At 43.4% G+C, this 26,344-nt stretch overlaps 1 protein-coding gene across 6 annotated transcripts in view; it reads left to right on the top strand.

The window, feature by feature from the left end:
* Window positions 1-26,344, top strand: part of SUSD3 (sushi domain containing 3) — a 61,685-nt gene that overhangs the window by 13,944 nt on the left and 21,397 nt on the right. For 3 of the 6 annotated variants that reach the window (XM_084839987.1, XM_084839986.1, XM_084839991.1), the window contains one exon: window positions 22,715-22,903. In XM_084839987.1, the coding sequence (XP_084696113.1) occupies window positions 22,715-22,903 (189 nt within the window). Of the gene's footprint in view, window positions 1-4,134; window positions 4,193-7,658; window positions 7,760-14,115; window positions 14,162-22,714; window positions 22,904-26,344 lie in introns of all 6 variants that reach the window. The other 3 variants (XM_084839988.1, XM_084839989.1, XM_084839990.1) reach the window with 3 other exon arrangements.

Here is a 26,344-nt window from a genome sequence, read left to right as displayed (position 1 = left end):
CAATTCATTACGCTAGGACTGTGCTTTAAATCTGCAACCATAAATAATTAAGCTAGAAGTCAATGCCTTTAAATGGAGGTCATGCATAATTTTACTAGGAGCCAAAATAATATGGAAAATAAACATTCAGAAAATCCTACCCTGGAGAAAATCACATATCTCCCTTTGCAGATAAGTGTTGTGAACATGCAGTGCCACTGTTTGGCAAGGAGGAAATATTCATAAAAATACCTGGGAAATTTTCACACATTCTACAAATGATTAAAGAGCAGATGCAGGTTTTAGCTCCCCTAGTTGTGGGGAATTAGGGAAAGATGACAGGTACCAAGATCAGGTGAAGCTTGTTTATCACTGTAATGAAAAGAAAGGCAAAGTGAAATACTACAGATTAGCCCTAACAGACTTCCTCCTGTCTTGATTTACTGTAGCAAAACGAAGCTGCCCCTAACCTTTTTAATCAATAGAAGCACATCTGCCTAGGAAACAAGAGAGACAAGCTAGAATTATATTTGGTTACTTGCTCAGTACAAATACAAAAGTGAAGTTTAACTTCAAACATGGCTAATTTCATCTGCAAAACCAACCAACCAACCAACCAAACGAGTCTTGTGGCATTTTGTGGCATAAACTTTCGTGTACTATAGTCCACATCTGATCAAGTGGACCAGCCATCCCCACCTGGTGCTCTCCAGATGTATTGGACTAAAGCTCCCATCAGCCCCAGACTGCAGAGCCAGTTGTCATGGATGATGGGACTTGTAGTCCAAAACTTCTAGAGGGTGCCTGGTTAGGGAAGGCTGAAGTGGATTATAGTCCATGAAAGTTTATGCTAGAATAAATGTGAATAAATTTCTTAGCCTGTATAGTGCCACAAGGCTCTTTGTTATTTTTCCTGCAATAGACTAACATGGCTACCCGCCCCCCCCCCCCCCCGAATTCATCTGAAAACAAAAATCAGAGAGGTGGTGAGTTTATGACCATGCCTTTTTAGGTGTTTTATACAGTTGAGATTCAGACTGTCATCACAGAGTTATTATTAGTGCTGTGCCTAAAAATTTCCCCACATTTTTTGGCCTTTTTCACTTAATTTCATAGAAGAAAAGAAGTTGCTTTTGAAAATAAATTCAAAGGAAAAGAAAATTTTGGAGAAATTCTCATGGGCTGAGTTGGGGGTTCTTGTGCTTATCTTCTTTATGTGGTAGCCGAGGAGTGTGCGCAAGTGTCCTGTCAGTGTACAATCATTTCTCTAGCAGCCTGTAATCTCCTGGGCTTCCCACACTTCAATCAAAGCCCAGGGGAAGATTTCATGAGTTAACGCCTCCCATAGGGCTTTTTCAGCTCAGGAAGTGCAGGCAGCCTGGGAGGCTGCAGAGCAATGGAGAGAGGTGTAATAGAAAGAATCATAGAATCATAGAATAGTAGGGTTGGAAGGGGCCTACAAGGCCATCAAGTCCAACCCCCTGCTCAATGCAGGAATCCAAGAAAAACACACACAGCACCCTCAGCTACCTCACGTTGATTAAGCTCAAAAACATCTCCAAAGTAAATTCAAAATAAGCCATAGAATGCCTTGAGAATGAGGCAGAAAAATTGAAGCCTGTTTAATGAGGGAAGAAAACTTTCAGGAAATTGGAGGACAGATATTGGCACAGCACTAGGTCCACCTCTTCCGTGGAGCTGGATACAACACTGCCCCCCTCACACCTGCATGGTGGAGAATGCAAAATGGGGGCCAGCCTGCCAGCACAGTTAATGCTGTTGCCAGTTGCAGTGGAAGCACAAGAAACAAAAACCCTTAGGAAAAAGGAAAGAAGCTGTGCTAACAACCCTTGCCAATGGTGAGCCCTACCTGTGAGAAAGTGCTGGAAAGCTTCTCCTCCACCTGGAGAAATTAAGTGAATTTCCCTTCAATTTCTTTGCCCACAAATAGGATGGAGAATTTTGAGAGGTCCTTTGTGCACAGCTTTAGTTATTATCCTTCATCTATATGTACAAAGGGGTCTAGGATTTTCAGCAACACACCTTTGCTGGCCCTTGCTCATCCACTGGTTCACACATGCACATTTATCACTTGGCAACTGCAGAAGGCGACTTCCATACGTAAATGGACCATCACAGGTCAATCACCACAACAGGGCCTATCCAAACCCCCGCCCTGCACATCACCTTCAAGCACAGTCCTTTTACTTTTGGGGGCGCAATCCTGTGGGGATAGTTGGCCACCTCTGAACACAGAGGTGACTGACTATCCAGTGCAGGGCAGCTGGACCATGGAGGAGATCATCTTCTCTGTGCTCTGGCCACCCTGCATTTGTGTCTAGATGGCCAATTTCGGCTGTCTAGCCAGGGCACCTTAGAGTGGGGGGTGGGAGGCCGGATGGGGCATAGGAAGCATCAAAACGCTGCTTCCGCCATCCCCGCCCCGCCCCCAGGAACACCCCCTTTTCGGCCGCTCCGCACTGTTCTTACAAGTGTGGAGCCAGGGACGAACTTAACATCCATAAATTAGTTTTAAAGATACAGCTGGCCTTTATGTTTTCAGAAATGGGGGTCAGCCCTTGCTTCCCAGAATGCTAGGTGTTATCTGATACCTGCAATATCTACCAGTGACTCATTCAGTCTGCAATCACCATTTTGAAATGGAGCCTGTACTACAGACCTCATGGACATAAAATCCAGCCTCATTTTTGAACTGTTCTGTTTCTTCTCCCATCTCCTGCCACTTATACCACCTTGCCTGATGAAGAGTTCTGGAGAAGTTGAAGGCTTGCACTATCTGTTGTGGCATTTTGGTTGGTCCTAATAATGGCATTATGTGACTGTGGATTTTGGACTTTTTACTAATGGACCAGTGCAGCTATCTTTGTTTTTTATGTGCCTTTAAAGTAGGTTTCTTTTTCAATTTCCAATTTCATAGCATTCACTCTAGATAAGAATCAGTAGGACACAGCTTTACTTTTCTAGGTTTTGCAGTTCTGCACAAGCCACACAACTTGGCAATACTGCAGAAATGACTAGGGAGGGGGCTGGACCCATAAACCACTCTTTGCCCAGGGCAAATCTAATCCTAATGCCCGTCCTGGATGTAACATACTAATATGGTATATGCACAAACAATCCAAGGTGAATAGACCCAGATCACAAATTTGAGAACTGAAAATGTAATCTGAGCCTACATGTGTTGGATATCATAAGTGTATCCTCTCTTAGAACATTATGCCTGCTACATGGATGTTGTGACATCAGAGGCAGGCATGTTGTGGGGAGGACAGGGGTCAGGGTGGGAAGGCATCCATCTATTCCCATTCCCCAGCATACATAAAGGGAAGTATCATCTGGTCCAGTTCTTAAGTGATGAGAAAATAAGTGGTGTTTGCATGTGTAAAGGAACCCTGTGTTTCACTGTGAAGTTGTGAATGCCACCTAGATGATAAGCTTGCTTTTGTTTATGTGGACCTTAAACTCTTTATGGCTGATAAGCGCATTAAAAGTCCATGATGTGAACTCTTTCAATTCCACCTTTATGTTCATGCCTTGAATATATTGTCAAATCAGATGGTGAAGTATGTTCAAGGGTTTTTACCATGCAAATATCCCCTGGAGTGTCTCTCTGTTTCAAATAACTTATATTCTGTCATTCTTCTTGAAAATTTAACTCAAAGACTTAATTCATGCACCAATAATAATGAATGTACTAATAATGGCTGAAAAACAAAATTCTAAAGATTAAAGATGCTTAGAAAAATTCTATAGACTTCAAGGATTTTTTTATATATTTTTTTACAGATGGAACAGTAAATAACATTAAGAAAATAGATGAAGATACATTAGGAAAATACATTAGAAAAATGATGAAACATGTAATTTACTGCATAATTTATTTTGATCTCAGAATGTAGGTTTTCCACTTGCAGAGTTTCAACAACTTTAGAACAAACCCTGAGCATAACTCTTTTTAATGGAAAACAATGATTCAACAACAACCCACGATTCAATGACAATCCATACTCAACCCATACTCAACTCATGCTCAACTCATACTCTGGGATATAGTTAATGTGTGAACCAGGCCATTGTGTGCACAGTTTTGTGAATAGTGCTAGTGAGTAACCTTGTGCTATTTTTTTTTTAAAGAGGTGCAGTATGCATGACCTTGTGCCAGTCACCATCTCAGCCTAACCTACCTCACAAGGTAGGTGTGAAGATAGAGAGAGAATGTGTACATATTTATTTATTATGACATTTATATGTCATAATAAAGAAACATGGCCTTTTCTGCTGTGGCACCTCGGCTGTGGAATGAGCTCCCTAGAGAGGTTCGACTGACGCCTACGTTGTACTCCTTCTGGTGCCACCTTTTTATTCTCCTGGTATTTTAGCATTTTAGGGTGCAATCCTATGGGGATAGGCAGCTGCCTCCGAACTCGGAGGTGACCACCTATCCAATGCAGGGCAGGAGAAGCACAGCGGGGATTGTGCTGCATTTGCCCTGCATTTGCGGCTAGACAGACGATTTCGGCTGTCTAGCCATGGGAAGGCAGAGTGAGGGAAGCAGCTGCTGGACAATACATAGGATGTGTCATACTGACATTTCCACCTTCCCCGGACCAGAACGCCCCCCCGGAATGCCCCGTTTTCTCCACTCTGTGCTCCTCTTCCAAGCATGGGGCTGTTCCTAGCTGCCTGCGAGGCAGTGCGGGATGAGGGGAAGGTCGGTTGTTCGGGAACCGACCTTGGAGCGTCTGAGATCGGTTCCCAGAAACTGACATATTCTATGGCCATCTAGCCGCTGACTAGCGGCCATAGGATTGCTCCCTTAGCTTCCTAGTCTTTTACCTCTGGTGTTTCTGTTTGTACTTTATATTGTGTTTTTAAGCTTTCATATTTTATATTGTTTTATGCTGCACTTTGTGGTTTTAATTTTTGTGAACCGCCCAGAGAACTTCAGCTATTGGGCAGTATAGAAATAAACAAATAAATATATGCCCTTTTTATATTTATATGCCCTTCCTCCAACTTGCGCTGGGTACTGTACGTATGTGTGAGAACTATGTACATTACCCTGAGCAGCTTGAACGAAGGGCATATGAATGTCATAATAAATAAATATGTGCACCTTCTTGTTCAAAATAAAGGGGGAATACATTTCCTCAATCCTAAGCACAGAATCAGCTCTTGCACTTCATATTTCAATCAGAAGAATGGAACACACAACTGCTTCTTCTCCATGCAGAAGAACAGACTAGGCCATTGCTGATCTTTCCTGCTATTGGGAAGCTATTAGGTGGTGTAAAAATGAACTGATGATCTGCTCCTGTGCTTCCACTATTTTTATGACTTTTTCATATAAGAATTCCAGTGGTCTCCCTGGGGCTCCATAGAGTGTCTTTTGTCCGTTCTGACAATTCTGTAATGGAAATCAGAATGGAGGAAGTAGGATTAGTCTTGCTTATCCTTGAGCTGGGACACCTTGAAAATCAGGAAACCTACATCAGCCTTCCCCAACCCGGCACACCTCGGATGGGCCAGACTACAAATCCCATCACCCCCCAGCTAGTGTGCCCATTCTGGCTAGGGATGATGGGTTGGTAATCCAACACATCTGGAGGGTGCCAGGCCAACTTATATCTTCAACTTCCTCTGTCAGAGAATCACTTCTGAAATAAATCTTTATGGTTTCATTCCTGGGGAAAGCGGAGGTACAAGTAGTGTGTGACTTACCATATGAATGTCTCCTCTAACAGACCTCCGATTAAGTCAAGGGATTTGTGCTTGTATGAATGCTGTAAGCAAGCTTTTAGTGACCAGAAACTAAAGCAACTAAGGGTGCAATCCCATGTATGTTTAGACAGAGAAAAGGCCTACAACTCCCAGCATACACCAGCCACCATTGCTGGCTGGGGCATGCTGGGAGTTGTAAGCCTTTTCTTTGTCTAAACATGCATAGGATTGTGCCCTAAAGCTATAAGCAATCTTTTAGTGACCAGAAACTTGCAAGACCCAGAAACACACTGATGTCATTCTAACATCAGCACGGTCATCGTTTTATGTGAGATCTTTGGGGTGCACCCTAGGAATCATTTGGGAAGTCTCCACTTCCCAAGAGCATTCAGTTATAAGAACTTGCACTTTATAAAAAGTTGAAAGAAAAAAGCCCTGTGTAAATCATTCCTTTGAAAGTTAGCTTGTAAGATTTATATGTCTCTTGAAAAGAAAGAAGCTAAGCTACTGAGATGTGGATTTTCTTTCATTTTCACATCATACATCTTTTGCAGCCTAGGAACTGCAGGTTAAATGAGCCTTCAAAACCAATAAGAAAAATTAGAAATGTCTGTACTTTTTTGCAGCACCCTGTTACTGTTCAATTTCCCACGATGTGTATTCAGACAGTCATTTCTGCTCTTCTCCCCACTCTCCCTTCCCATACTGTAAATCAGGACATGCCTTAAAACAACCTTCCCCAACGTGGTATCCTCCAGATGTATTGGACTGCAACTCCCATCATTTGAAGCCAGCCTGGCCATACTGGCTGGGAACGATGGGAGTTGCAGTTCAACACATCCAGAGGGCACTAGATTGGGGAAGGCTGCCTAAATGTGTGGCCTCTGATGATCAGATGGTTCTAACTGGTACAGGGGATTAATAAGTCTGTGCATTTATTATTTGTATTTCCTAGATAACATCCATTTGGGATGAATATTTATTTATTTGAGGGGCCACAGGATATTTTGATTCCAGGATCTGAGGCTGGAGACAGCTCTGTGTCCTCAGACCCAGGAATCTGAGCCCCCCTCCCCCTCGCAGCCGGCGTGGAGGGAACTCCACTGGCTGAATCTCCAAGGTTGCAAAAGTAACCTCAGAGGGGAGGTAAAGGGGGTATTCCCATGGGTGGGGAGGGGATTGGAGAGGCTGGCTTATGCCATATCCTGAGGCTGCTCCATCTTCTTTCCCTCCCCCTCTGCAACACCTCAGCTAGACAGGCAAAAAAGCCCATTTAGCTGAAATGCAGAGCGGGAGGTGTGGAGGAGGTAAGGATCACCATTCTGCCCTGGATACTCTTAAGCTTGTCGGAAGTTTATGAGTATCAAGGGCGGATCCCATAGGATTCCACCCTGATGGACTGATTGATTACATTTCTATACTGCCCAACAGCCGAAGCTCTCTGAGTGGTTCATAACAATTAAAACCATAAAATACTACATAAGATACGTTATAAAAGTTTAAAAGTACAGAATAAAATAAAAGTAAAAACCAAGATAAAACCTAGTAGCAATGCACGCATTTTAAATACACTGATAGATTAGAAATAACAGAACTAAAAGACTAAAATGTCTGGGAAAATAAAAAGGTCTTCACCTGGCACCAGAAAGAGTGCAATGTAGGCCCCCTGGTGAGCCTCTCTGGGAAGCTTATTCCACACCCAAGGTGCCACAGCAGAAAAGGCCCTCTTCTTGGTAGCCACCTGCCTGACTTCCTTTGGCAGGGGCTCCCGGACAAGGACTGCTAAGGATGATCTTTGGGTCTGGGCAGATATATAAGGGAGGAGACAATCCTTCAGGTCCTGGTCTCAAGCCATTTAGGACTTTGAATGTTAATACCACTACTTTGAATTTTATCTTATATACCCTTTCCCTTTCTGGCTTGTCTTCCTTCCGTAGGTGAGATTTAGTTTAAGCGCAGGACTGTGACAACAAAAGATGGTCTCTTGCAGGACAATAGAAATCGATGAATATGGATGATTGGATGTCATGCCAAACCAGTGAGAAAATAGTTTCTTTAAAATAATTTTCAAATTATTATTATTAGATGTCTAAGGAAATATAATGCATACCAAACAATATAGCATTCATTCAAAAGAGAGAAAGAGAGCGCATCTGCATTATCTAACATTCCTGCAAAGTATAATTCTAAACAGGTAGCTAGTATGTTATTAACATGTAAAAAAGCAAACCAATTAAATAGCTTGTCAAAAATTGGTAAACTTCACCTCTTGATCAGACTCCAACAAGGAAAAACATATCTAACAATATCTAAGTTGTATCTAGCCCCCATAAAGACATAGATTTATTTATTTGGGGTGGGGGGATCATATATTTTCTAGACCAAACAGGTGGTACATATTTAGTGGATTATCTGAATAAACCATGCTTGGTTTGAAATGCTGGATAACTTAGGACAGCAGTCTCCACTTGAAGAAGAAAGGGTAAAAAGGGCAGTTGGTGTCATACAAATTTCCAGGGCTCCTGCTTTGAGAGTTCTGAGGGGAGAGGTGAAGGGCTGTGTCAGGTAGGGATAGGAGAACCAGTCATTTTCAAGCCTGACTAAATTCTCCAGAAATCACTTCAAAGCTCCTTTCAGCTCGCTTCCGTTTTCGTTTCCCACCTATTTTTCATCACGTTCTAATAGGGAGAGTGTGCATTACAAATGGGAAAATTGCACATTTCTGAGTATTTTTCAGAAGCGCGTAGTTTCTCTTCATTGACTAAAGCACGAAAATGTGGGTTTTTTTAAAAAAATGCGCATTTCAGAGTGCAAATTTTAAAAAATATGCATATTTTGAATACAATCACAAATTTGGAAATTTGCTAACAGTTCTCTTAATAAGCACTTGAATTCAACATTCAGGATTGTGAACAGGACATGTTCACATGAGTTGCAACCAGAAATGAAATTATCTTCACATTCTAATTCCAGTTATTCAAAGAGTGTATGTGTTTTGCAACAAAGGGCAGTAAGTTCTTCAGAAGAAAGCTACTACAATGCTTCCTTGGATCCTTCCTTCCTCCATTTCTTCCTCCCTTATTTATTTATTTATTTATTTTATACCCTCACCTTCTTTCCTCTTGCAAGGAGCATAAGGCAGCTCATATGGTTCTCTGTCTCTGTATTTTATCCTCTCCTAGCATGGAAGAACTCTTATCTTTGATCAGCAGTAGATCAAAGCTTTTCCCTGCAGAGCAGTGGTTGCAGGGCCATTCAAGGTGCTGAACCCATTTTGGGGATAGGGTTCAGCACTTTGGATAGCACCTTTCAGCACCTTCGATACCACCGTTAGAGTTTTGGCTGGTGGTAACTAAAACCCTGAATAGAATCACAGCCCCTCTGGAACGGGAGTCACCAGCCACCACTGTGGAGTTGTTAATCAGAGTGCTACCTCCTTTGAGTGTAAATAATAGAAAAACAGGATATGCATATGTTTGTGCATGCACCCCCACACCCAGGTGTGTGACCATGTGACTGTCATGATATGCTCCTGCACTTCAACATTTACCACTACACCCCCGGCAGGAAATACATGTTTTCCTGTTGAATAAGTTAAGGGCGTGTGCTTTTCTTCTTACCAATCTTTTGTAGTCTGTATTCTTGATACTGCTATTTTTTTGTGAGCTGGTAAATTGTAGGGCTATGTAATATTTATCCATTTATTGATTGCACTGCAAACCATTGCATGTGGTTTGGCAAGTTAGCTTGCTGGGGATGTACTGAACAGTCACCTCTGTTTGGAGCATTAACATTTTAAGGCTGCACTCCAAGGCACACTTGCTGGGACGGTGGGGCGGTGGTGGTGGGGCGGAGCCTTCCTTAAACAGGGTGGGTCCTATTTCTGAGGAAATATGCATAGGTCAAAACAGTAGCTGAAGTTAAACACTTCTAGATAGGGATGGGTGAACTCACCGTGGTCTGGGTGGTGCACCGCTTGCCAGACCCCCCCGGGCTGCCCACACCTGCTTGTTGCACTCGTCGAGTTGCCGGGCAGTCTGCAAGTGCCCAGCAAGCGGTGCATGACCACCTTGATCTCTCACCGAACCGCTATTTTGCGTAAATGGTGTCCATAAGGTGGCCATTTATGCAAGCTTACAGGCATAAATAGTCAGTTACTCCTGTAATCGTGTGTAAATGGTCACTTTATGGCCATTTGTGTAAAATCAACATTTTTGAAAAAGGCTGAGCTGCCTTTTTGTGGCTTGCCAGGAAACAGGAATCCCCGTGCTTGCCCGACTTGGGGTGTGCCAAGTCAGGCAAACGTGGGGATCTGTGGACTGGCATCTGGAGTACTGAGCCAGCGATTTCTCGCCGGGCCTTGAGCCCCAGCCGGATGTCCACAACATCCCTGCTTCTAAATTCTTTCAGTAGGAGAGATTTAAGTGCATCCTTAATTCTTTCATCAAAATCAATGGGAATTTAAAGTGTTTTATTGCAGTTGGAGTGTGCCCTGCTTTATTGTTTGTTATCTGGCGGTTTCCTGCAGAATTAAATCACATATTCCATTATAATAAAAGCGTGACTTAATTTTATGATATATACAGTATTCCCTTTTTTTTACAGAAGAGGAAAATGTATCTAACAATAGGACCATCATGAGTGGATTTCAGCCATGCTTACATTCAATGCATCCATACCTAATGAAAGATTCACTGCAAAAAAGCATTATTTCTCTTTTGAGGCTTGATTCATAGATCAGCAAGATGTCTAGATGGAGGATAACATTAGAATTTTTATGAGAAAGTTATAGATGCTTTAGAAATGCAGAGGTGGTTTTAGACGTTTTGTTTCTTTGTGTTGGAGTGCTTTGACACTTTTCATGGAGCTCTTTTATGATTGTCTGAAATGTTGAACATTATTTGAACATTATCTCCAGATAATATGTCAGCTTTACTATGGGCATGGGAAAGTTAACTGTTCTGTTCATTGCTGCTTCCATTAGAAAATATGGCTTCTAGTTAATGTGTCCCATGTACTGTTTGGCAGTGTCTGCAGAAGTACCATGGTTGGCTGCACACATTTAACAAATGAGAGGTTATTCGCGAGTACTGGTAGAGAATAATGATTAGGGCTGAGCCAAATGTTCTCTGCATTTGCTTTTAGCTTCAGGAGTAGAAGTTTGGGGTGTATTACCCCTTCTGTCCCCCAAACCCCATAATCCTATGTGTTTTTTAAATGGCTGCTTCACTGTCATATTTCTTGGTTTAGTTCCTCCTTGACTGATCCCATCCAATCAGGGATCATGTACTGGATATGACAGTATCATGATGCTACAAATCCCGTCAGATTTGGCTATGTCTCTAAGAGCAAATGACTATCATTTAGGCTGAGGAAAATACTTCTTATACTGGCTTTATAGGCAATCCTTGCCAACCAGGGATCACTCTAACAGCTGGACACTTCCATAGCCTTTCACATCACCTCAACTTGTATCTCTCTACTCCCTTCCCTCTTTGGCTTGGCTCTAATTATGATGAAAGGGTTTTAATAAACAATTCTAGGTATAAAGCTGCAGATTTCACAAGGCCTTCTGCTGATAAGGAATAACACACCAAGGCTAGTCTCCTCAAGTGGGAAAATGGTTATATGTGCTCATTATCAAACAGGGAGTCACTGAGATCAAGATCGGCTGCACAGGGAAAGGAGGGAATTCAATGCTAAAAAAGAGCAAGTCTTTTGGTGACGTTTTAGAGACTTTTTAAAAAACTGCACATGTTCTGTTACTCATTTCTGTTATTCATTTCACATTCTGTTACTCATTTTATGCAGAGGCGGTCATAAAAAAGGGACAAAGGGAAGTTATTTAGCAACACACTAGGAATCTCTCTCTCTCTCTCTCTCTCTCTCTCTCTCTCCCCGCCCCCCACCCCCCAGTTGGTTGTCCTTTTACAGGGCAAAAACTTCAGCGCTAAAGGCAACATTAGAAAGAGAGAAAACACACTGATGGCCAGAGCCATTTCTTGCATGGCATTAATACAATTTGTACATTTTGTAGAGGAGAGCCAGCAAAATCCATTGGGTTTATGGGACCTTTGCCATTGTGTGCTTACGCCTGATGAATGGTGTCACTGGGGGAACAGAATCCCTTTCCCAGTCTGGGTTCTATACAGTCCTCGTATGTTGCATTAGCATGCCAGTGTGGCATCCATCTGGGCTGTATATCCCAGGCATGCTCCCTGGACTATGCAAGAAGGTTGGCCATTCTATTTGAACATGGTGGCTGCATGGAGTCCCAGGCAGGTGAGGCTTCTTGGCACTCCCAGTATCATTTAAATTGGATTTTATTTTAGAATGATTAAACCTTAAATCAGGCTTCTTCAACCTGCTGCCCTTCAGATGTTTTGTTCTATAACTCCTGGCATTCCTGACCATTGGTCATGCTGGCTGGGGCTGATGGGAGTGAAAGTCCGGAGAGCAACAGGTTGGGGAAGGCTGCCTTAAAGGATTAAAATGTTTACACAATTAAAGCTCAGGAATTGTGGAACAGTATTTGTGGCTGTCAGATCTGGAGATATAATTAAATGATAGATGCAGATTTAAACAGCCAGAGCTAGACTAGTGACTGGTCAGGAGAGTTTGTAAATGACCACAGGCGAGATCTCCTCCACAGTCTTATCTTAAGGGCTGTTGTGCAGTGGTTCATGGTACAGAGTGTACCAATCACAGTGCCCTAGTGTTGCAAAGTTCTCACTCATCTCCTGCACGGCAGCCATCCTGTGCTGTATAACGGTTTGTGCATGGATGCTGATGGTCTTATAACAGTCTCTGAAGCCACATACCACCAAACACCCTTTATTACACATGTTGGAACATCAAAGGGGTACGGTGCATTTTATAAGCTAAAAAGCAGTGCAGAGCAGGACCAATTTGACTACCAGAAGCAGGGGATAAATGACAGGGGATAGCAATCTCTATTATTCCTTTGTTAGTATGCTTCGCAGAAGTATCTTGCTGGTTGGAGACAAAGGGCTGGATTGTTCCTTGGCCTGAAAGAGCGAGGCGGTGTTTTTAGCAGGATGACTATACCCTATTTGCCAGAGTTAGGATCTAGCCTAGTTGTTCCAACACAAAACTACCACTCACGGTAGTGAGTAGTAGGCAACTACAATCTGTGTGCACTCAACACATGGGGAGGGGAACAGCGTTCTGCCTGCTGAGCCTGCTCCTTACTTTATTTTGATTAGTTCTTCTATACAGATCCTACGTGTGGACACAAGACGCTATGTACACACACACAGAAGCACAAGTTACGATCAATGCGTTGAGGTTGGGGGTGGGGTTCGCCACTGCCATCCCAGTCCCTCCGCCACATGCGATTGTATAAAGTGGGTAAGTCAGAGGTGCAGAACCTTTTTTGGTCTGAGTACAAATTCTATTTCAGTACAAATTCTGTTTCAGAGAAGCTCTCAGGGCTGGCATTCCAGTGGTGGGTGGGGTGGAAGGCAAAAGGGGCAGGGCCAGAGGCAAAAGGGGCAGGGCCAAATACTCAAAATACCAGCATATTTTAGCTGAAAGGTCTTACTGCCAATAACGAAGCCTTAGGAGAGGCACTTCAACCTTTTAGAAGGGGGAAAACTGCATCAAAGCCAGGAAACCACCCAATGATCAGTGGCTGGGGGAAAGGGGAAGGGGCTTGACCTTCTGGGGAACTCCAGAGGGCTAGTTTTGGCCCCAGGTCCGAGGTTTGGCACCCCTGGTTTAGGTTATGTGCCTATCAGTGAAAACTGATTAGTAGCACCGGGATAATGCTTAAGGATGGGACAAATATCCATAGACATTTATGATTAAGCCTGTGGAAAGGAAGCAATATTTTTGTGACTTAAAAGTTGTAAAACTTGATTTGTATTGGATCCTCTATAGACACCCTTGTTATTAAACATAGAAATTAAGTGATTCATTAACTACTTGGCCTTTCTTCCCCCTATTTACTTTTCAGTGGAATGATAGGACATATGTAACCTGATTAAATTGTCCCCAGTGGCAAAGGGAGAAAAATCAGAGTTAACAACAGTGTGATATATGTTAATTACAAACGAGAAGAATAAGAGAGAACATTTTGCACCTCTTCCAGGAATAAAACAAATCTGCAAATGGCATGCTTAGAAGGATAATTGTTCTGGCAATATCCGTTGCTGCCTATTTTTAACTAGAAAATAACAGTCGAGATGCAACAATATAACACTTTGGTTTGTGGATCTCCTTTAATTAGAGCATCGTTATACTTACCTGAGGTGTCATATGTCAGTTTTCAGTGTTGTTGGCAAATGTGTTGATACAAAGGTTTTCTCATCATTGTCTTTAAATAGGCTATCATTTTAATTTGGCTAATTCTTCTCAAATTGTTGTTTTCAGAGGGAAAAAAAGGACAAAAAGACTTAATATCTTTGCTGATCCATGAGTGAGTTCAACAGTTTATTTAAGTATTATCTGACTTTGATGTAAATGACAAAATGTAGCAGCTGGAACAAATCTTTTCCTTGTCAGACAGTAACATAAAAGTCACAGTAAAGCTTCTCCTTGCAAAGATTCCATGTATTCTGATTGATATGATCCATATGTCTCTCTTTGAGTCAGAATACATGGGATTTTCTTAAGGAGATGTCTTGCTCAAAACGGGCGTATGTCACAGGAGGATAGATTTTGGTTGAACATTAGGAGAAATTTCTTGATGGTAAGAGCAGTTCAGTTATGGAACCATTTGCCTAAAGGAGTGCTGGGCTTTCCCTAGTTGGAGGCCTTCAAGCAGAAGCTGGGCAGCTATTTTTTGAGTATGTTCTAGCTCTGGATATCTGGCATCGAGCAAAGCATTGGACTAGAGGGCCTACAACAAGGATGGGCAGAAAGTGGATCTCCAGATGTTCCAGACTTCAGTTCCCAGCATTCCTGACCATTGGCCATGCTAGCAGGGGCTTCTGGGAATTGAAGTCCAAAAAACATCTGGAGATCTGCCTTCTGCCCACCCCCGGTGTTCAAGACCCCCTCCAACTCTATGATACTTTGTTGTGAATGTCAAATTAAGATTGTCCCAATGTAGTAACGCTTGAAAAAATTGCTTAGATATATAGTGTATCCAACACCTAAGGGCAGATGTTTCCAGTGCTTGAAGGGACTTCAGAGGGTGTCTGTTTAGGCACACTTTATTTGCTACAATGAAGACATTGGGTTGGATCCAGCCCTGATCATGCTTTGAGGAGGCTCATTTCAATCAATGGGGCTTCAGTTAGTCATAACTAAGTTGTCCCATTGATTTCAGTGAGCCTACTTGAAGCATGACCCAGTCTGGATCCAGCCCAGTAGCTGAAGAATAATATGAAATAGTGTCCCTGCATAAATGGAACATTACAGGCTTTTTGTCATCTCAGCGATGAACTCAGTAGTGAGGTGAGGAGTTGTTGGTAAATGACTCCTCCAGTAAAGAGCTCTGCTGGTACTTCTGAACTGGACAAGTACCTTTCGAATTGTGATGAATATTGGGGACCAGCTATGAATTCACGTTTTGCAGAAACAGGTAGGTTAGCCCCACTGCCTCTGTCCCTGGAGATAGTGGTGCTAGTACAGGAATATGAGGGGGGCTGTTGATGAGATACTGTAGTTGAGCCAGCAGCTACAGCCCAGAGATTCAGCTGTTGGGTGGTATAGAAATGGAATGAATGAATGAAAGATAGATAAATAGATAGATAGATAGATAGACAGACAGACAGACAGACAGAGTCACAATTCCCTTGGCCCCCTCTTTCCTTAAGCACTCACAAACACACAAAAGGAGAGGCTTCAGTCTCACACCTTTAATTAATTATTCACAGGTTCATTACAGATGCAAATCCTCGAAGACTCTCTGGCTGCAAAGGAAAGCCTCCAGGGGATTCAAATGGGATCACCGAAAGTTGCCCACAGTTTGAAAGGGCGGCTGTCTGGCTAGGCTAACTTAGGGAGGGAGGTCCCACCCATCACTTGCTGCTCCCCTGCGTAGCCTCGCACGCATCGCTAACTGGTTCGACCATCTGAGCTCCGCCCCTGGCATTTCCCTCTTAGCTCTGCATCTCCACCTCACGTCTCTTTGGTCACAGTCCTCAAGCCCCTCCTCCTGCTCGCTGCTTCTCACAGAGGGGGGTGAGGGGGAAGCTTCATGCCCAGCCATCTGGGAGTTGGTAAACTGAGAAGCCTACCCATATCTGAGCTGGCCTGTGAAAAAGCCTCCCCCAGTTCTGGCTGCTCCTCTTCTGAATCTGAGCTGCTAACTATCGCCCTATGCTCAGAATCAATCCTGACAGATAGTGCCTGTATGGCAGCTGTGTTAGAGGAAGATGAACTCTGAAGTTACTACCCCATGGTGTTGAGGAAACCCGTTGTCCTCCTTTCCTTCCTCTGGTCTGTGTAAACCTGTAGCTTAACTAGGTAGAAATGATAGGTGTACATGTCTCAGGTCAACGAGGATAGTGCATTTTGTATGCCTCAAAGGTTATGTAGCATATTGATAGCATAACCAGTAGGATTGTATTATCACCAGTGTTGGTGGGAATGGGGCATTCTAGTCTTGTATACATTTGTGCTCTGCTTAAAAATAGCACAGACCCACTGGTATCCTTTGCATTTCATGGCCTTTGGGGCAATCTGTGTATTAATCCACCCAGCCAACAACTGAAAATAACACTTCAGACAAAGTGGGTTCTAATCCACAAAAGTTTATGCCACAATATATTTGCTAGTCTCTACGGCAGGGGTGCACAACCTTTTTTGGCTGGACTACTGTAATATGCTCTCTGTGGGGCTGCCTTTAAAGATGGTTTGGAAACTTCATCTAGTGCAGAATGTTTTCATCTGTTGCACAGAGCGAAAGATTTGCTACTGATTTTCTAATTGCACAACCAAATCAACTGAAGGGCCAGATATGTTCAGAGCATGGAATGGAGGTGGTGGTGAACCCTTTTTCCTCATGCTGTCTTCCAGGTAAAAAATCCTTCCCTGAGCTTCTGTTTGTCCATGAGGTATTTCTCCCTCCCCCCACACACAGACTTTGAAGAAGGTTTTGGAGGGCAATTTTGATCAGGAAAACAGCATGGGGAGAAAAGGTTAAACATCCTTGAGTAGTTAGTCCCCTCCCCCCACCCCGAAGGCGCATTTCAGTTTAAAAATGGGTATCAGTCCCAGAACTTCCAGTGGAAGATGTATTTTGGCCCAGGGACTCCAATTCAAGGGATTTGCTGATGCGGTATTTCCATATATACCCTCCAATATTTCACAAATGAAAATAGGGATACGTTTGTAACATCCCAGTTCTTTTCCTAAGACTCCCTGCACCTCTCCCGGCTTGCATATTGAAGACTTTCCTATACTTTCTTGAGGCAGTTTTCAGGGCCAGCCCTACCAGTAGGCAGAGCGAGGTGGCAACCACAGATGGAGGATGCTAAGGTGTGTGAGGAGCAACAGGGGAGGCCCCACAGCCATTCCTCTTGAGCCTTATGGCTACTTCCTCTGTTGGAACCCGCCAGAACTCTGTGTATCCAAGGTGTGAACCCCATTTTGGGGGTTAGCACTTTGGGTAGCTCCTTTAGAGTTCTGACTGAAACCCAGAGCAGATCCACTGCCTCACTGAAATAGGAGCCACCAGCCTCCGCTGACATGGAATGGGGTAGGGACATCTTGTCCTTTGCCCAAGGCACAATGACTTAGGCCAGCCCAGTGTAGGGAGATTCTTCTTTATGTTAAAGAGAGACTTGAAAAACAACGTCTCTTATAATACGTTATCCATCTTCAAAACAGGCCACAGCAGCAGCTGCAGTGTGTGTGTGTGTGTGTGTGTGTGTGTGTGTGTATTGCCTTAGTGTTCCAGCATGTGCATTGGCCTCCATGTACACTGAAGACAAGATGTCTTTATCCACTGATTCACTTCTGGTGTCCCTGGGGAGGGAACTAAACCTTGAAAAATGACAGCGCTTGTAACTTGCACACCAAAGAACTAAGAAGATATTACGCTCCCCAAGGCAACCATAGGAAGAAAATTAGGACAGCGATTTACATGAGAACAGAAAATCAGGACCCCCGCCCCCGATAAATAGGGACAACTTGAAACATACATTTCCAACCAAGCCTCCAGGAAGCAATACTGAATCTGATCTAGGAAGATTTTAAGCTCAGTTTCAAAATCAGGTAGTTGAGTAACCGGAATTCGTTTCAGATAGGCATCTGAATGTTGGGGAGCAATTTTGAACTCAGGTATGGAATCTTAGGAAATGCATCATTTATGGCAGTTATGGAGAATGTGTGGCCCTGCAACTCCCAGCATCCCTCAGAATTGGCTGTGCTGGCTAGGGATGATGGGAGTTGCAGTCCAACAGCATTTGGAAGGCTGCACGTTGCCCACCCCTGCTTTATGGCAAGGATGTTTTTTCAAATATTTTTCACAAGTACAAGTGATGATGACATAAGACTATCAGGGCAAGAAGGGCACACCAGGGGAAGTGCATACAGCTGCGTAGGCCATCAGCTGACTAGTCTTAAGCATTCTTTGAAGGGGTCAAGCAAAGGGGATGTTTGAAAATATATGGCTCAAGAAGAAAAGCTGACAAACTCAAGACTTCTTAATTACTCTACAAACACCATTGCAGCCAAGTGACAACTAATAAAAATTCAAGTATGCTACCACATGAGCACCATAGAAAGAGAGTGGGGTGGGGGTGGCCATGTGTCCTACCTTACAGAAGACAGTCCTCAATTTGAAGGCTTTCTCTGTTCAAAGGGCTGTCTAGTCCAATTTCTGGTTCAAAGGTAAAGAACTATCGGAAGGGAGAGCAGCAGCCTTGAAGTTGCCTATCAGCAGAGAGCAGCTGAATAACAGACTGAGCAGGCATATAGGTCACCTGGTCACAGGGTTCCCCACCACTGTGAGATGTATTGTATTGCTATTTAAATTATAGTTATTGGGTTGGATCAAGATTTAGGCAACTGGGCTGGCATAAGCAGACTTGCCCACCCCTCCCCCCCATAGCAGCCCCTCCTCCCCATGGCAGCTTCTCCAGTCCCCTGAGAATTGGGGCCCCCTCCTGAATGGCTGAGCAGTGATCCGGGATGGAAGGGGAGAATCCTTGTAAACTGAGTGGAGGCATCTTCTGTGAGCAGAGCCCACCACAGGAGGCAGGTGCTGGATCTAACCCCTCATTCCTAAATTTGCATCTAAACACATGTGCAAACGTTATGCAACGCTGTGTTGTCTTTTTTGGGTGATGCTTAAGTAGCCATTCTATCTATCTCCTTATCTATCCATCCATCCTCTCCTCTGCCTTTGGTCTGTCTTCTTGGCTCGGATGATTTGAATGGCTTGCTCCCTGACTGTTGCTCTTGCTTCTGTCATCATAGATCATATCTTGCCGGCAGTATGACTGGCACAACCTCACCTGTGACTGAAATGATCCCTGGGCTCTGGGCTAGATCTAGCAGAAAGCTATACAACCCTGCAGCCCCTGTGGGACCTGACCCTATGTGTCCATTTCAATATATATTTTTTCTAATCATTGTTTACCATGGCCTTAATTGAACAGAGGAGGATTAGAGTCCATCAAAACACATTATGATTGCCTTTCAGGAATAGGTGGGCAGAACAATCATATGGTTGTTGAGACAGCGTCTCAGGGACTGTAGGGTATAGTAGATTTCCCCCTCCTAAGACCACAGACATTCCTATGACCTTGGGAAGGGGAATCTGAGGTTGAACCATTCCCCGTCCCCTCCGCAGGTGTCACAGAAGGCACCACAGTGGCTACTCTTCCAAGGTGTAAACAGCAACCTCGGATAAGCTTGGAGAGGTCAAGAAGCAGGTGTTCCGCTGGGTGGGGAAAGGAGAGGCATGGATCTGCAGGATCGTGCAGTCTCTCCGTCACTCCGTCGCCGGTAAGTGAGCTCGATGGTCTCAGAGGCCCTCCAGCTGATTTTTTTTTGAGGAGAAGGAAGGGCATAAGATAGACGGAGGGCTCCAATCCCAGATTGGTTCCTCTACTGGGAGTGCAATCTATAGGATACTCTTTATAGCCCAGCCCTACAGAGTGACTTTTTCTGTAGCAGTGTAAACAGTAATTTGCTGTGCTCGTGGGTTACGTCCTGGGCGTCTTTAACTGAAGGAATTGCCACCGCTGCTGCCAACAGTGTGCTTGCTAGCGATGTTGAGGGCACAGTAAGAAGTGGTGCAGGGACTCCGGGGACTGCTTGCTTTGCTGGGGTTGGGCAACAGTGGTGGTGCAAATTGGCACGTTGGAGGAGGGCATTTCTAACGGGAGCTTCATTTTAGATGCACTGCACTGTCTTGATCAGTTTTCGCAATGAGCATTTTCCTCTAGTTAAATAGGGGTGGGAAGATCATGACTTGTTTAAATTTGGAAACAAGTCAGAAGCAATTGAGCACTCACAATTTCTAACACCCCAAATGGTTTTCCTACACCAGTCTTTCATTTTTATCTGTCTGTGGTGAAGGCATTATTGCTGCAACTGGAGACTTGCATACTGCCGAGACTGAATAGTGTTGAGCCGCAGTCAGTAAAATGCAGACCTGCTGTGTTGAAAAGGAGAGCTTACTTCAGGGGGGTGTTTCCACAAGCCATTCACTCAGAGCTGGCTGCGTGTTGAGGTCGTTAGGGATACGTGATGTTGTGGCCATCCAGCAGCCACCCAGGAGCTTATCAGGGAAAAAGCGGATTTCCTGAGACTGGTTAAAGTTCAGTGCTTTTCCTTAAGTCAGGTTCTCCCCGGTATAGCTGTTGTGTGCCCCAACCCCCACATTTAGCTTGGGCATGCTATCCCTGCCCGGGGATGTGCCTTTCACCATGATCCCAGTCAAGGGGTGTTTCCCCCCATTGTGCTGAATGAGGCTTGCCCTCTGAATGCCCACAGAAATTACAGAGAACTCGCTGAACTGACATGGCACAGTGCGATCTCAGGGCTCTGATTCTCTTTTGTTTGGTTTATTGCCTTAGGAAGAAACTAGCCTTCATCATAGAGATCCTGCAGGTTAAAATGGGGGCTGGTTTCTGTCTTTATGTCCCCTCCCCCTCCCAGTCACTCTTTCCCAGCACAAGCATATGTGTGTCTACTCGGGAGTAACTCCCACTGTGCTCAATGAGGCTTGCTGCTGGAATGCAGGTGCATCTGGACTTTTTGGGGAAAGGAGAAAGGTGGGGGGGGAGGGGAGGGGGGAAACCTTTCTTATTGGTTGAGCAGCCCTTGCCAGTCAGATGACATTCACTCCAACCCCCACCCAGGAAGTATGTTCTGCAAAGCAATTTCTACTGGTCTGAAGAGTCTGGAGAATGGAACCCTGCTCACAGCAAAGCTGATTCCTTTTTAAAAATCCGGTACTCCTCCATTAGCTTCTCCTTCTGTTGTCGTGGAAACATGGCCCAGGTCAATTCCAAAGTGAGGAAAGTGCCATAATACTGATGAGTCCTTTAAAATTAAGGATTTGTATTTTTACATTACATTATTCTATTTTTTTTAAATCCAGGACAGCCTATCATTAAACTAAATTACAGTGCAATCCTGTGCATGTTAATACAGAAGCATGTCCCTCTATGCTCAGTGGGACTAATTCCCAGGAAAGTATGCATAGGATTGCAGCTTTAATCATTCCATAATATTTTAAAGGCTAGAGTACAAAGTGTCATATCAGCATCTGTGTTGTTTTGTTGTATATTGAATTAGTAAATTTTAATTTAGCCTTAATACATGGCAACGTGAAGTGTTTAAACATACTTCTAGAAGAGAAGTCTTAAGTTGTTCAGATATGGAACCACTTGGCCTAACACAACTGGCTTTGGTTTCAAAATGAGATATGGGGTCAGACGTCTAATTGACAGAGAGGAAATAATATTTATCTCTTTGGGATTATCAGTGTCTGGCAGCTCTACTCTTACAATCCAGTTAGCTCGTTTCCTCTTCATAGGATAGATCCAGAGCATTTAAATCTTCTCCGTCTGATATTCTGATGCCACCACTTAGCATTTATATAGCACATTTCAAGCATGTAAAACAATCCATACACATACTCTGAATAATATTTATGTCTGCTCTGTAATGTAGGCCAACACAATTATCCCTTATTGCAGGAGTGGACAGACTTCAAGCTTGTAGGATCTACTTGTTTTTTTGTTTTTTTTAAACTAGAACCTTGAGATAAACCAGCCAGATCCTGGTAAAAAAAGACATACACTTAGCATTAAAGAATTCTGAGCCCACAAATTAGTTTTGAGTACCCTGGTTACCCTAAACTTTCTTCATTTTAGCAGCATAATTTAGGGAGGGGGGAGTAATTTTGTTGCTGTTGTCAAACAGTTGGGAATCAGAAATCCTTGCAGATCACTCAGAGATCTATCAGTTACTGGTAAGGGGTATATGCAGTTCTACCTCCTGCCCACTCCCTCCTGTCCTGCTGTAAATGGGGAAACAGAAGCTGAGAGGCTAGCCTATATCTACCTAGTGAGGCCCGATTGGTACAGACATTGATTTCATTTCAGCGCCAAGTAAAAACATGGCTTTTTACTGAAGCCTTTGAGGGCTAAATGCAAGTGGCACACAGTTTTAAAAATTTTATTGTTTTAATTTCAATTGGTATTAGCTTGTTTAATGGTTTCATATGTTTTTAGGTGTTTAAATTATTTATTGTTTTATACTATTTAAATTGATTTTATCTGTACACCGCTGTGAGATCTTAATGATGTAGGGCGGGATACAAATGTTTTAAAATACATACATACATACATAGTGAGTGTACCTGAGCTGAGCTTTGAACCAGGAATTCCAGGGTCACAGTTTACGTTCTTAGCCAGTATGCTACACCAGATATAATTAATTCGTGGCTATTTTAATTTTGTGGTAATATCAAGATGAGTTAATGCTGTTTCAGCTTATAGGTCTGTTGAAAGAACATGATGATATAAGTAAAGCAACTGGTTCCCCCTTCTTCTAATAGGGCAATGCAGCCAAATATTTCCACCGCACCTTGGCACATCACAGATAATCCATGGCAATGGTACGTCTGTTGGCACAGTAATAACGTTTCGGTGTTCTGAAGAACACCAGCTGATTGGACAAGGAGTTGTCACATGCACTTGGAAAGGAAATAGTACACAGTGGACAGCAGACATTCCTTCATGTAAGCGTAAGTATTTTTTATTTATTTTTGTGCAACTGATTTGCGTAATTCTTCACTGTATCTTTCTTCTGACATATAGGTGCTCCATAGTACTGGCAAAGCTGGTGATGATGGATGCAAAAGCAAGAGTAGATTATATGCATTGCTGTTATCACTGAAATCTTGACTGCTCTAGTCATATTGGCCTTGTTCACACATAATGGGAAGCCACCATGGGTAATTTCCCCATGGGGCTTCTCGTTGTAGCAGCAGCTGCCATATTGAATATTTGGGATGGGGTGTGTGTGTGCTGTAGCTTTTTGTTACGTGCAAATCCAGTGAAGGTGGGTTGTTGGGGCGGTTGACAAGCCACCCGCAACCCCCAAACAGCCCATGGGTTCTGGGTGGCTTATCAACCACCCTAACAACTCACCCTCCCTGGGTTTGCACATCATGAGCAGCTGCTGCGGTGGCCTGGATCACAAGTGTGGTGCCTGCATGCGCTGCAACCCACTGCAGCTAATAAGCCACAGTAGGCTGTGGTTATCATGCAAACCAGATCATTCTGACCTCAATGGCTGCCATCAAGAAAAGGCTTTTGGTCAGTTTCATGCTGGATATAAATGCCACTGATTTTAAGAAAGTTACTCCTGGACTTGTTTAATTTTTTTGTAATGGTAAGACATGCTCGATACAATATCTCAGACCAGTAAGTCTGCTTCTTTTATATATTATGCCTGTGAACAGTTTATTTATTTATTTAATGCCAAGTTTTGGAAAAATGATTGATGCCCTAAGAACGTGGTGAGTTTTGTAAAGTGCAATTAGGCTATTGCCTGTGGATGGCAGAAAGAAGCAGCAATCATATTGACAAATAGGAATTGAATGGCAATGATATTAGCTCCTTTTCACTCTGTGCTTTTCCTTATTTATTACACCAACAATAAGAATCAGACTGGGGAAGAAAGCCTGAAGCCAAGCCCCAGTGCTATAAATTGTTGATAGATCTGAAGTGGATCCCTATCTAATTTTAAAATGACAAGCAACTGAGTGGCTTTCCCAGTGACTTGAACTTGCTTGTCATACTGAACCATAGTTGTGTAGCCACGTTAATGGTGTTTCCCATCCCAGGAAGCAGCTGGCAGCAGTCTTTGGAAGCTAACACAAGTGATATCTCATTAAAACATTTCCTAGTCCTGTGTTAAGTTCTTGACACCCAGTTATGTGAATAAGTCAACATGCAGTTGACACTCAGCTCAAATTCTCCTTTTCATTGCACCCAAGTGGAGCTGCAGAAACCTGCCTGGAGGCAGTAAGGGGCTGGATGAGAGCTAACAAACTGAAGCTCAGTCCAGACAGTACAGAGGTGCTGCTGGTGAATGGCCTATCAACCTAGGGAAGTGGTGCTCATTCAGCCCATCCTGGGTGGGGTCACACTGCTTTTTAAGGACCAGATTTGCAGCTTGGGGGTGCCACTGGATGCCTGAGTGGCAATCATAGTCCAAGTGGCATCCATAGCTCATGGTGCCTTCTGCCAGCTTTGCCTGGTGCGTCAGCCTTCTTGCATTGGGCAGAGGTGATCTGATCACGGTTATCCATGCTCAGTCAAATCACTCAGTCTGTTATCAGAGCGAGTACAGCACTACAGATTGGTGAAGTGCATTACATGGGGGCTGCCCTTGAAGAGCATCTGAAGGCTACAGCTGGTTCAAAACTTGGCCAGATTGTTAGCAAGGATTGAACACCATGATCATTTTACACTAATATTAAAAGTATATACAAGCATAAGAAGAGCCACACTGTATCAGACCAGTATACTGTTCATACAGTGGCCAACCAGCTGCCCATGGGAAACCCACAAGCAAGGCATGAGTGCAACAGCACCCTCCCACCCATGTTCCCCAGCAACTGATATACATAGGCATACTGCCTCTGATACAGGAGGTAGCATATAGCCATCAGGACTAGTAGCCATTGATTGCCTTATCCTCTTTGAATTTGTCCAATCCCCTTTTGAAGCCATCTAAGTCGTGGCCATCACTACACCTGTGGTAGTGAATTCCATTGTTTGACTACGTGCTGTGTGAAGAAATACTTCCTTTTATCTGTCCGGCATCCCTCATCAATTAGCTTCATGTGATAACCCTGGGTTCTTGTATGATGTGTGTGTGTGGGGGGGAATCTTGCTGTCCATTTTCTCCACACCATGCATAATTTTGTACACTTCTGTCATGTCTCCCCTTACTTGCCTTTTTTCTAAGCTAAACAGTCCCAGATATTGTAACATTTCCTTATAAAGGAGTTGCTCCAGCCCCTTGATAATTTTAGTTGCCCGTTTCTTCACTGGCTACCAGTTCCTTTCAGGGTTCTATTCAGGGTACTGAATTGGGACCAGGTTATCTGAAGGACTGCCTCCTCCCACACTAACCTACCATCAGTTACAATCTTTGTTGAAGACCCTTTTCTGGGTGCCCCTGCCTTCTGAGACTAGGTTGGTGGTGACCAGAGAGAGGGCCTTCTCAGTGGTGGTACCCATATTGTGGCCCTCCCTCCTTCTCTAGGTGCTTTCAGTAGCATCTGATGGCTTTTTATGGTATCTGTTCCTCCTTTTAAATTGGCTGATTGCTTAATTTAAAGATTTTAATGCACCCTTGGTGTTATTGTTAGCTTCATGTTTATCTGTTGCCTTTTTATTCTTATGTAGTTTTATTATTTAATTGCAATTGAGCTGCTTTGAGGAATTCGCAAAAATGCAGGATATAAATCCCTAAATACATAAATGTACAAAAATCACACTGTTGCTTAAAAATGTGTGTGAGCCCAAAATATAAACACATTTTTAAACTTTCAGTTTAAACTTGCAGTAAGATCCACTTCTCTCCATCTTGCTCCTAGTCTAGGATACGATCTTACTAACCTTGCTGCTGTGTTTTTAATAACAGCTTGGTTGATACACAGAATGTTTGCAGGTGACGCTTAATTACTGGCATGGACACTGTGTGATGGAATAAATTTGCTTATTTTCTGCATGTGAGGTTGCTTTGAAGGCACAAGAACTCTGCCTGCCAGAAAAAAAGTTTGCAACCCCAAGAAAGGACATTGGGATTAGGAAGATATAATAGAGGGCTCTTATAAAGATGAACCCATAATTTATTTATTATTAATATTTATATACCACCATATCTGCTAAAAATCCATCAAAGCAGTGTACAACCATTTAAAACAAAAAAACCTTGCCACAAAAAACCCAAGACTATTGCAAACAGTAAAAACATTAAGAGAGCAATCCCATGGCTGCTACTCAGTGGCTAGATGGCCATAGGGTATCTGGTTTTCCAGGAACTGACCTTGGAGCCTGTGCTCTGAGGTTGGTTCCCAGAGAACTGACTTCCCCCACCTTCCGTGCTGCCTGCCAAGTTCGGAGGCGGCCGCCTATCTGCATAAGATTGTGCCCTAAAATATTAAAAA

Source organism: Heloderma suspectum, chromosome 2, assembly GCF_057233095.1.
Source record: "Heloderma suspectum isolate Gila_16-S chromosome 2, 16-S_ref, whole genome shotgun sequence".
Taxonomy (NCBI): domain Eukaryota; kingdom Metazoa; phylum Chordata; class Lepidosauria; order Squamata; family Helodermatidae; genus Heloderma; species Heloderma suspectum.
The sequence above is the reverse complement of the archived record's forward strand: the minus strand, read 5'-3'. Positions and strand labels throughout refer to the sequence as shown.